Raw genomic sequence first — 12,595 nt, forward strand, 5'->3', positions numbered from 1 at the left:
TATGGTAAAGAGAAGTGGCTGTGGTGCTCTTGGATGTAAAATTTAAGGCTTCTGACGCATTTGTCGTGTTTTAAATAATTTCAACAAAACCGTTACTTGGGGAGAGAGCGGGTTATCAATCGCTTTCATTAATTTTCACACTGTCCGTAAAGGTTCTTATAGGATTTGTCCTCAGCGAATTTAGTTATGGTAGCTTTAGTAGCTTACGTGTTATGTACATTAAAAATATTAGATGATGCGGCCGAGCCTTTTTTATATCTTAACATAGTGCTTAGTTATGGCAATTTATAGATTTTCGATTAATTATTTGCTTACTGAGGAGACCATTCTGAAATGAACCTCCTTGCTGAAGATCATTTTGCTATGAAAATCCAGATCATTTTCAATTTTTTTTGCTAGCGGCACTTCTTTGACTCACTGGCAAGTGAATTTTTTGTACTGTTCCTGTGGATTCAAATTTTTCTACTAGAGGCTCATTTGTTGATCTGACAGGACGATTATAACGACCATAAATTGGACGCTCTTAAAGTCACTTAAGGCCACTGACTCAGAATTTCAGTTGTAAATTTTAATAATTTCGACTCGTTGTTGTATCGTATTAAATGACAAACTTTACTGAAGAGAAATGTCAGAAGAGCGGGGAAAAGTATGGCGTCGTTTTATGGTCTACTTTTGGTTGAGTCCATGTAGTGATCGGAATCAAAAATGGGTTAATTAAAAAAAATATATATAAGCAGTTCTCCGAAATTTGATCTCGGGAAAGAAAAACATTATTTTTTGAACGCACTGTTACTGAAACCCTTGTTATAGTAAAAATATAAACATTTTTATATAAAACCGTGAATTATCGCGTTTTCCTTCAACTAGAATAAAAACAACTTCAATTCACTCCAAAATAATGTGGAGAATATAAATAACAAATTCCATTCACTACAATCTTAATTTAATAGTATCTTTGGTATGAATAACTACTTCCTTATTTCACATTTTCGTTCAGTGAAACCTCATTTCCACAACTAGTTTTTCAACTAAAATGAATATTTTTTATTTTGATGCACTATAACAATAAGATGTGCGAAATTTCGGTCTCCATAATAATTGGCCCAATAAAACTATGCAACCGTTTTTGAAGTCATTCAACTACCAACTCGTTTGCCGCATCCAAATATGCATACATACTCAACTATACTTTATAATGCTCATGTGCAATTCATATGTTAACAAATAATTTGTATGGATATGCTGCAGTAATCCAGAATGATTTGATTTAATTATGCAAAAACACCAGTTTTTGTCATTAAAAATTGAACAACATTAAGTCATAAAGGTTAATTTAAAGTTTTATTGGCTAAGCAACTTGGAGACCTTGTTTAAAAAGGATATACGCCAAACTGAATTTGCAAAATGATAATTGGATCTTCCGCAACAACTTTTTTTTGCACTTATTTGCTTGGAAATAAAAATTCAAAATCTGCTCGAAAGCACTTTAAATGCTTTTGGCGGAGCTACTGCTATGTATGCATATTCATGATCATGCAAAGATCGCTGGTTATCACTGATCGTGTGATATGAAAACCTGTACTTTAGATTTCTAATAAGAGCGAGAAGGAGAGTAAAAATTTAAATCTGTTGCAGATTAGTGAGTATTATATTATATAATATAAAAACATATTTTTTTCTGATATGGAAGATTATAAAATAATTTTATAGAATGAAGGTTTTTCCGCTTAATACTGTAAAGTTTTTTATTATTATCATATTAATTCATAGTGAACATAGTTGACATTTTAAAGTGCTAGTTTAAATTATTAGCTTTTAACTCGGCTATAACCACGTAAGGGTGTAGACACCAGTTAACAAGAAGAAGAAGTTAAAGTTATTAATGTGTACAGAAATATCTTTAGTTTAAGATTTATATTTTGGCTTAAATTGTGGCAAATGGTCGCCCCATGGATGGAAGCCTGTCTCATCAGCAAGATAATGCAGTGTGTATTTTTGGCCATCGGGCGCTATCCATGTCGAGAAGCCATCTACTATGAGCGCTTTACTATCTCCGCCAAAATCCTTAAGTTCTGCACTCTCCTTGCGTTCGGTACCGTCACTAGTTTCAAAACTGAAAGAATTAAATCGAATTATATATTATTCTTTTTTATAATAGTAATAATATATTTATACTCGTATTTTTGGCGGAAATCAAGATAAATCGTTTTTAACTCTTAAATATTCAACCACCCTTTTCCTCTTCTTGATCTTGAGACCTAATCGACCGATTTCAACAAACAGCATTATACTAACATTTCTATGTGAGCTAAATCGGCTAAAATCACGCCTACTTCCCACATCTCACCATTATAAATTTCATCTGTTTCTTTAACTTTACAGTATTCAAATTAAACATCAATGAATGTGTCGGGCTAAAAGTTTGCAGGCATACTGCTCTTGAAGTGTGCCAACTTATAACCAAAAATTGTATATCAAAAATCATTTCCATTAGTCTCTATACATTGCGATAAAAAAGTACCCATTTTGTCATGCCAGCGAATTCTGTGTTATTTCTTCATTCGACTGAAAGCTTCCGTTTTGGGGAACAACGGTGTCTGATCGGTGGTATTCAATACGTTTTTGGCTTTAAATTTGGTCACAATCACGGTTCGATGCGATGGTAAATAATCTTCATGTAAAATCTATGAATTGTTCATTCACAATTTCGGTCGTTTTCGAGAAATGCTCTCACGCAAACGTCTCAATACACCAAACCTCTTTATTGACCGTCTGTCCCTCCGAAACAAATTCTTGATGCACCAAACCACGAATATCGGAAAAAACAATGCGCATCACCTCGACTTTTGAGCGGCTTTGGCGTGATTTCCTTCATTCCGATGATTGTTATTTTGTTTGCGTGTTAAACTCATAAACCCTTGTTTCATTAGTAGTTATAATATTTTCCATGAAATTGGGATCGGAATTCGCACGGTCAAGCATGCCCACAGAGACCTGTTTTCTTATATTTCTAAGAAAAGAATTCAGCTTTAAAGGACGAGCCGAGCAAGATTGCATTTTATGCTCAAAGTAATCATCAAAATCATTAGAGAGATATCGGGCTCTCTTGCCATCTCTCTAAAACTTGTCTGATTACTTTCAAGAACCACATCCTTCACTTCTTTAATATTTTAATAGTTTAAGAGGTCGAAGTTCGTGCAGAACATGTTTTCAACGATCTCTCGACCATCTTTGAGGGCATTGTACCACTCGTAGGCTTGTGTTTTTGATTAAACTGAATCGCTATAAGCCTTTTCAACATTCTAATTATTTGTTCGCTATTTTTATCCATTGCAACAATCACAACGCACTACTGAGGTATACCGACTTAAGCAGCTGCTGTAAATAAACTGGTTGACAGATCGCGCTTATATTTGGCATAATAATTAAGGACAGTCCTGCCAAATTAGCAAAATACAATTTTTTGAAATATCATTTGGCCGGGGAATTTAAATTACATTATTGTGGTCACAATGTATACCAAATAGAAAAATTTTTCAAGTTTCCGGCTAACTTTTACCACATACATCGGTCAATAGTATGTCAGTTATTTTAGCGAAATTCAAAAACGGTATTTTTTTAATTATAATGTATCTTTGTTCTTGGAATAGTTAAAATAAAGTGAAAACTTTCTAAAATCAAATTTTCAAACGTCTGGTAGACTTTACTCCCCAAATATTGGTATGTGAGGTACCTTAATAAAAATGATTTTTTTCCGATCTATAATATAAATTAATGCGATGCAAATTTTATTGTAATCTATTCATGAGTTCGTCGCACAATATGTGTTGAATTCATCCACAACTAATAGTTTTGTTAACTCTTAAAGATATATCTTCGGATTTGATATTGACAAGATACAAGAGTATGAAATGTTCGTGTTAATTTTTCGTATTTTGTCTCTTTTTCCAAATAGGTTTCAAACTGCTTTATATTGCTTATTTTACGATTTTCAAAGGCTTCTGAACTGGCCTATACCCCTTTTTATGTAGAGGTGAAAAGAGATCTGAGCTGCATTATTCGATACTGTCAAATTTATGTCGGAAGCACATATTTTAATTCGTTAATTAGCGATTGCTTTCTGATCTTGATATTTCTGCGATGCGGAGGCTTATTATGTATTCCATGGGCGCACACATTAAGTTTGAGGGGGATTAAAATTGGCGGGCTTTGATAAACATGTAGAAAAAGTTATTTTCACCACAAATAGCGGAGGATGAATTCATTGAATTACTGCAAAAATTTTTTCTATTGTCAGTTCATTTTTAACCTTACTAAAAGAGAGATTTATCCCTCTAATTAAAACTATTATTATAAGGCTTATTGAAGGCTATTTTCGAACAATTCTTTTTTACTAAAACCGCTTGAGAATGTTCCAGGAATATTTAAAAGCCATTTAATATTTAAAACTAGTTCTATAACGAAACAAATTATTTGCATAAAAATTTATTATTTTCTTCAAGTATGAGAAAATTTGGAAACGTTCTCACACATTGGGAACGGGTTTGGCTTAATTAGTCAAGCGTTGCATAACATAATCTTTTGCTACTTTTTTAAGTGAAATTACTTATTTCAATATGAAATAGTAAAACCAGAAAATTCGCACAAACACGGTACAAATGAGGACAAATAGGCGAGATGAGGGAATAAGGTTATAAATATTTTTATTTTTTTTTTAATTTTTAAATCTTTTTATTATATTGTGACAATATTTCAAGTCAATTAGAGCAAAATTGGTAAATATTACGTCAATTTCACAATTGTTTTATGTATGTTATGTTAAAAACCTCTTCTTCTATGAAGAAAATCGTCTTCCGCACAGCTAACATTTTCGAAGTCCGTACCCTTCATGACTTCAAAACTACTGCATCACTATTTCGACACATAATTCACGAGTTAATGCCGGAGATATTTTCAAATAGGCTGATAATAATTTTTCTTTCAGATTTATAAACTTTTCGACTTATTTTCAAATCACATTTTTCTCTTCATAGTGTTCGAAAAATGTTATAATTGAAAATTTCCCGGAGAAAAATATTAAGTAACGAATGAACCTTGTTTGTTTAATTTCATATGATATAGTTAGTACCAAGCTATTAGCAGCACCGCCATCCTCCTTTTTTCTGAGATACAGTTTAATATTTTTTGTCAATGCCGTATTGCATCGTTAAAATTTTACACAAAATTGATTTTAATGAAGAGTTTTTAATTGTGTTAACATAAAAAAATCACAGAAACTTAAACTTATACCCCTTTACGCTAGTTCCCGTTGAATTGAACAGCATTTTTTAGCATCATGACATCACAACTTACAACTTTTCACCACTTGTCTTATCTATCTTAACCATCACTATGTATCGTTAAAAACCACTGAAGAAATAAATTTGACCCAATACAAATGATTATCATTGCATAACATTTAAATAGTTTTTTTTTTTTTTGCCTTCCGTTCATTGATTCGTGTAACTTCAGGTTCACTACTCGTTGTATTGCCGATTACATTTGATTCACTTTTTCTGTGTAGTTATTTTCTGTTTTTACTTTGTTACCTAAAATCGTAACCATCTACTCCGATATTGTCAAAATCGTAACGCAACAGTCGTGCATTCGCCGAGTCGTCAAGCGGTGCTGAGCAGCCGAGAGCAATTAATCCATAGATCACCAGGACACTCAATGTAAACTTCATTTTATATTCTGTTATTGTATTTTTCAGTATTTATTGAAATTTATACAAAACATGCGTTAAGTCCGAGCTCGTAGTGTTCTCTTTTGCGGTTTCTAACTAATGCATTATTTTTTCTTATGCTGTTTGCTTTTTATATGCATACATGAATGCGCAAAAATAAGAAATAACAGCACATCGGTATATTTAAATAACCTAGAGTGCCCGAAAAACTTGTATGAATATACAGTTTGCCATTTCAACGCCACGAGCTGAGAAAAAATGTGGTATGAAGATATACCGAAAGAGATGAGAGCTAACATTAGTAATAAAATTCGCCAGTTGTTAGGTAAAAGAATGCATAAAAAGAATTTGGAAATAATCTAAGATTTAAAAACAAGTTGACCAATTTATGTACATTTTAATGCAGTTATGCTCAAAACGAGATATATATATTGTATACATATATACTATATATGATATGTACACGCGACATATATTCACTTTTCTAATGTAGGTCAACGTTAGGTATTCGGCTTATAATTCATGAAGTCATGAATGATTCAACTGGAAACTGTAATGACCAGAAATCCTAAGAATGGAATTAAAAGGCCGAAACATATCGTTTGACCGAAATATATTGAGGCGGCTAGTGTCAAGAAAGTTCGTAGATGCAGAGAAGTGTTGTTTGACAATTTGTGCCCTTCAAAATTCTCAGCTTACGCTTTTACCAGTCGTTTCTTCAGGTCCTTCTCCATCTGATCTCTCAAACGAATTGGATGTCTCTTCTTCCTTTGACTCCATCGGCGGGTACTAAATCGAAAACCTTCTCTTCCATTCGGACAACATGACCTAGCCGCCGTAGCCGCTGTCTCTTACTTTTAATTCGCTAAACTATGTCAGTGTCGCCGTATATCTCGTACAGCTCATCGCTTCACCGATTGCGGTATTCATCCGCACCATATAGCAGGACCGGAATGCTCGTGGTACACTCTTATATGTACAAGATTGTACCTTCCTACCTATTTAGCTCTGCAGCACGTATTATTTTCTCAAGTAATAGATTGGAGAAGTTACACGATAACGAGTCTTCTTATCTGAAACCTCGTTTAGCATCGAACGGTTCGGAGAGGTCTTTACGGCATGCACCTTGTCAGTTCCTTATAGTCGTATTTGAATAGTGCTGCCAGTAATCTATCGGCCCCTGCTTCATTGTTGTTCTTCAGGCGGGTAATTGCTATTCCAATCTCATCAGAGTTGGGCAATGGAACATCTACTCCCTCGTCATCGATTTTGAAACTGGGTTCGCCATCTTCGAATGTTACGCTTTCACTACCGTTCAGAAGTCTAGAAATGTGTTTTATCTATAACTTCAGCCATTAGATTCTATAAGAGTATGCTCCGACGAGATAGAATATATAATTGCGACGAGAAAACACTTGCTAAGAGTAAGTAATTCAATGGTTCTCTAACTTGCCATTCTATGGTACAAGTGAACTGTCTCTGAACTGAGTAAAACCCTCTTGGTGGTTGAAGTTAAACTTGCAATATATATCTACCTTTTTGCAGATTTATGAACTAATAAATCTACTTCAGAGAAACTAAGTAGAATCATCGCCTTTTATCTCCTTCAATACAATCACTTTGGATATGGCAGTTATGTTCGAAAGTACGACAGAAGCTATAAATAACTCAAAACTTAACTTAAATTCAACGCTTTGAGAAAACAAACTTTTATAATATCTCTATATATACTTCCCATGTTTACTACTTATACATTTACCATATATAAAAGAGTCATAACCAAAACCATAAAACATTTTTATTTTATTTTCAGTGATTCGCTATTTAAGCTTTTCAAACTTTATAACTTTTGCGCCATCTGGCGTAGCTTTAGCTTTTAATTTGTCATGCAACTATTTACTATTTCATTATTTTTTAGGCTTATCTATTGGAACTATTTATAATTGGATATCTTTTATATATTTCTGAAAATTGCAATACAACTTGCTTTGTCCGATGCATCGAAAAGGAGCACAAAGTTTTTCAATTGTAGACATTTCGAATGAAGTATTGGTTCTGGTTATTTTTATAAAACTTTGCCTGTTTATTCTCTTTGCATATTTTCATTTAAAAAGATATACCTTAAATTCTCTTTTAAAGCTTTTCAGAAAGCTTTACATCTATCGAATGAATGAACGGTTAATATTGATTTTGTTGTAGTTCTTCTGGGTTAAAGGGCTATACCAATCTAACCCATGAAAAATTAGGCGATTTTCGTGAATTTTTTTCAAAGAAAGTACTCGATCGAATGTTTCAAAGTTTTTTGCACATAATAAAGTACATTTTCAGCTATATTTGAAGATTTTTTTTACAAAAATATTGAAAACTAACGGAGTTATGTACTGTCTGCAGAGGTGCCTAAAATGCCCTAACTGCTAACGTGATTCCGTCCCATTGAGTAGCTAAAACAAAAAAATTCAAAAAGGTTATTAAAGTTGAAGGTATTTCCAATACAATGACCTAATTTTTTTTTTAATATTAAGAATTAACACAAAAAATATATAGTTTTTGTTAGCTAAAAAAGGTTTTTTTTAATGCCAAATTGACAATTTTCCACCAATCAAAAGGATCGTAGATCATTATACGTATAGTAAATATATTCAACAACAATAACTTTTAATTTGAAGTCGATCGGATTTTTCGCTGCGTTATGATGTCAGCAATTTGAAAAATGTCGTTTCGAGAAAAATGCGTTTAAAATTTCGCTTATACATATTATATATATGTTTATTTCTGCCAGTAGTCGCTCTTTAGAACGTTGCCATTCGAAAACTATTCAAGATAAGACCTTGCAGATTTCACACGACATATTTGGAAATTAAACTATCTAAAAATCTATTTTTTAAATTTTTAGAAAGTGTCACATTGGTATAGCGCCCCTTAAGTCAGTCTAGAATTTTGGAAAAAAAAAATTATTCAATAATATCCTTATTGTTGCTACTTTTTTATAAACATTTTAATGCTAATTTTTTAGTCTTTAATTAATCATTTAATTTACAATTTACAAATTTACGTATTTTACTAGAAACTATCTTTTTAAATATCGCTTTTTTGTGGTACTTTGTTTAAAAGTCATGAGTTTCTAAATACACTCAACGAGACACTCATAAAAAAGTGTGATTCCGAAGATTAGCTCATTAGCCGCCTTTTTTATGCACTTAAATACATGTTTTATAAATTATTAAGGAACAAATTCGATTCTTCTTTCTATATTTTTCTTAACAAATTGTTAAAGCTAGGTATTTCAAGGAATTAAGATATAATTAAAGTATTAACTTCAAAACTGAGAATATGGATTGACAAATGTACGTAGTTAGAGGTTCGTGTTCATTCGACACGCCAGCCATAATCGAGACTATACTCGGAATCGTGGCAGGCTGCTCTAGTCATAATTTGCAGGAAATAATGTTTATTCTATAATCAAAATTTTATTCACTTTTCATAGTGGATTACTTAACTTTTACCATGAGGGTAAAATGAAAAATGCCCATACGCCCATTTTTTTTTAAACTAAAATTGTCAACAATATATATCCCCCCCAAATGTTATGTTATGGCACTTTCTAGGCTCTCGATTAATGGCCTTTTGGTGTCAAGGAACATGTGTATCAAGTTTCATTGTGTTTCAAGTGTTTTTAGTGAAGTCATCGTTTACAACAACAACAACGACGGGGAGATAGACAAATTTCAACTAGTACGTCATCCTGATCATTTACATGTATAAAACTACGTATCTGCATATCTATCTCGATAAGTTTTAGGAGTTACAAACATCAAGCTTCTGACTTTGGTATAACAGCTCTAAAATTTTACAGGCGAGAGAGTACAAAAATCTAGGATCAGGACTTCAATGTTGGATGTCCTCACCGTCCCCCTTAACTGCATTGCATACGTCCATACTGGTGTAAGGATTGATTTGAAGAGTTGAACTTTATTTTCAAGATTAAATTTTTAATTCACTTTTCACTTTTATGTATTGTAGGGCCGTTTAAAAATACAGAGGAATATTTTCGGTTCTTAATGTCAACGTTATTTACTTCAATTTTCCAATACTTAAACCAGTTGTCGACAATATTAAGTTGCTCTTGTAAATGATGTGAAATGTAATTATGGTTAAAATTTGTGGCAATAAATGCCATGTCCCCTTCTAAACCAAACTGGTGTTCGAGTAATAATATATATGGGTCCTCTAAAACAGGTAAAACTCTCTTTAAAAATATATTTTCAAGTACTTTAAAGAAGGTCGCCAGTAAACTAATTGGACAATATGAAGAAGGGCAGTTCTCAGGTTTATTAGGTTTCGGAATCTTCGCACATTGCCATTGTCTTGGTTAGTGGTCGAGTCGAAGATTATAATTTTGTATTTAAGMAAGCAGTCTAACATCATTGTGAAGTGGATGTTTAAGAATAAGTTTATCAATTTTAGCAAGGCGAAATTTAAGGTATATTTTCGTAATCTCAATCGTTATTTCTTTAATAAGAATTTTTCGAATAGGCAGACTCATCTGGCAAGGCGATTTTAGAAAGTTTTGTGCCTCAGCAGTGTTTTCATTATTAAGAATAATGTTGGGTTGCAAAACTGGCTGCGAATGAGGAGAAAGTGGTCGGCTTTCTCTTGTGTATTTCTGCATCTGACACCATAACTATTTAACTTACAAGTTGTTAGTTGCCTTGTTTAAAATTCGTTTGCCAAGAGGATTTCGACTTATTTGCCACTTGTTCTTGAGTGTTCTCTTCTCTTTGATCAATGGGACGTAACGTTTTTTTTTTTTGTTACTTCATTTTATTCCCGCTCCTTGGATAGCAATTATAAGCTTTTCAACTGCTAAGTCTATACCATCGCCACATTTTATGAATGTATTCAAACTACTTCGATTTTTGAGCCAGTTTCTGAATGCTGCTTTAACAGTATTTTGCGTAATAATTTTGTATGGGTTTTCCATACTCGATACATTAGTCCCAAACATTAATGTTATTGGCGGATGATCAGAGTTTAAGGGATCGTCTCAGAGTGACCTTCCAAAAAATCATTTCGCGATTTTTTTAATGTGGAATTTAAGTAATCAGACCGATTTTTTTATAAATAAAAACATTTATGACGAATACAAAATGATTTTTTATGTTTATTAAAATAAATTGCTAAAAAAAATTTGCTATAAAATGTCCACGATTGCGGCCGCACTTTTGGCCTAAACCAAAAATTTCAAAAATATAATTAATCTGTTAGAAAGTCGATAAAATTTACAAAATGGCGGCGGTTTAAACAAAAAGTATCGATTTTTGGCTTTTTTCCAGTTTTTCGTAGAAAGAAATAAGAAGATTTTAAACAAAAAAAGTAAAATCTTCTCGGCGCGATGGTGAATGACTTAAAAATGTTCTTTCCAAATTGGAACTAGATGTCTTCAAAACTCTTCCTTCTGAGAGTGGAAACTATTTTGAAAAATACCATTCTGAGGGAAACGTGTTTAAAGATATCAGTCGCTATGGTGGGGCCCTGTTTCCTTTCTACACAAAACGCGATAGCGACGGTAATAATTTGAATTTCGATTTAAAATTTTGAGAGAATTAATTATTTGTCAAAAAAGTCTTGCGGTATTTTCGCTAGTTGGCGCTGAGAGCGCGTAGTTCTAGTTTTCTAGAGAAAATAGGGCATATTTTGCAGTACTACTACGATAAAGGCAAAAATGCATCTCAAGCAGCCAATAAAATGTATGCAGTTTATGGACTCGATACAGTTTCCATTTCCACCGCACTACGATGGTTTCAACGTTTTCGTTCTGGTGTAGAGGTGGCCGAAGATGCGCCACGCTCCGGAAGGCCTGTCGTCGAAAATTGCGATAAAATCGCTGAATTGGTCGGAAGAGACCGGCATAGTAGCAGCCGTAGCATCGGTTAAGAGCTGGGCATGAGTCATCAAAAAAAATTTTATGTCAATTGAAAATTCAATAAAAATACCGCAAGACTTTTTTGACAAACTAATATTATCCGACAATGCAACAAAAAAATCGATTTCTCGAAAATTTAATACTGAGACGATCTTTTAAGTTATGTTGACGTTGTGATATGCCTCTATACACGACAAAATCTAGCAGGTCTGGTCTCTTTCGAGGATCAGTTTTCCATACTTGATTCCGATCGTTCAGTTTGTATGTCAGCTATATGCTATAGTTAAACGATCTGAACAATTTCTTCGGAGATTACATTGCTGCTTTAGAAAATAACCTGTGCCAACTTTTGTGAAAATACATTGTGAAATGTGAAAGTTTTCCATACAAAAACTTGCATCCGATCGTTCAGGGGTCCGATATCGGCAGTTCCGACAAATGAGCAGCTGCTTGAAGAGAAAATGACGTTTGCCAAATTTCAAAAGGATATCTTAAAAACTGAGGGACTAATTCGTATATATACACAGACAGATGGATATTCAGACGGATATGGCTAAAGCGACTCAGCTCGACTGGGTGTTACAAACTTCGTGACTAACTTAATGTTACCCTGCTAAGGGTATAAAAGTTGTCGTATACCATCATAAGTTATCCATGAATTTTACCGCTTATATACATACATACAAACAAATTAATAATAAGCATTGGCAGTTTATTCTTGAAAATGCTCAAAACATTGAACATTTTTAATATGTATATGTATGCTGATTTCAATTACATACCTTAATACAATTAACATTTAGACATATATGCTATAACTCTATGTATATTCATATACTTATGTATGTACAAACTTATGTACTTAGTGTATTCATCTGCAAACAAGTAATCATGTAATATGTATATGTATATATTCATGTGACATGCGTCTACACCAATTCAGCTAT

The 12,595-nt window shown here is 33.0% G+C and overlaps 1 protein-coding gene across 1 annotated transcript; it reads right to left on the bottom strand.

Moving 5' to 3' along the window:
- Positions 1 to 1,729: 1,729 nt before the first annotated feature.
- On the bottom strand, positions 1,730 to 5,808 carry LOC108972896 (flexible cuticle protein 12-like). Its single transcript, XM_018939787.1, has 2 exons — positions 5,589 to 5,808; positions 1,730 to 2,113 (listed from the first exon to the last, which is right to left on the bottom strand). Exons 1-2 carry the CDS (start codon positions 5,723 to 5,725, stop codon positions 1,906 to 1,908), a joined length of 345 nt encoding a protein of 114 aa, XP_018795332.1. The 5' UTR covers positions 5,726 to 5,808; the 3' UTR covers positions 1,730 to 1,905.
- Between the last annotated feature and the right edge of the window lie 6,787 nt (positions 5,809 to 12,595).

Source organism: Bactrocera latifrons, unplaced genomic scaffold, assembly GCF_001853355.1.
Source record: "Bactrocera latifrons isolate USDA-ARS-PBARC rearing strain unplaced genomic scaffold, ASM185335v1 scaffold_437, whole genome shotgun sequence".
NCBI classification, from domain to species: domain Eukaryota; kingdom Metazoa; phylum Arthropoda; class Insecta; order Diptera; family Tephritidae; genus Bactrocera; species Bactrocera latifrons.

What these genes read in the sequence shown, in the direction of transcription:
- LOC108972896 (XM_018939787.1), bottom strand. Translation starts at nt 5,725, where the DNA reads ATGAAGTTTACATTGAGTGTCCTGGTGATCTATGGATTAATTGCTCTC. An exon ending in GTAGATGGTTACGATTTTAG is followed by an intron (nt 2,114 to 5,588) that starts GTAACAAAGTAA and finishes TAATTCTTTCAG; the next exon opens with TTTTGAAACTAGTGACGGTA.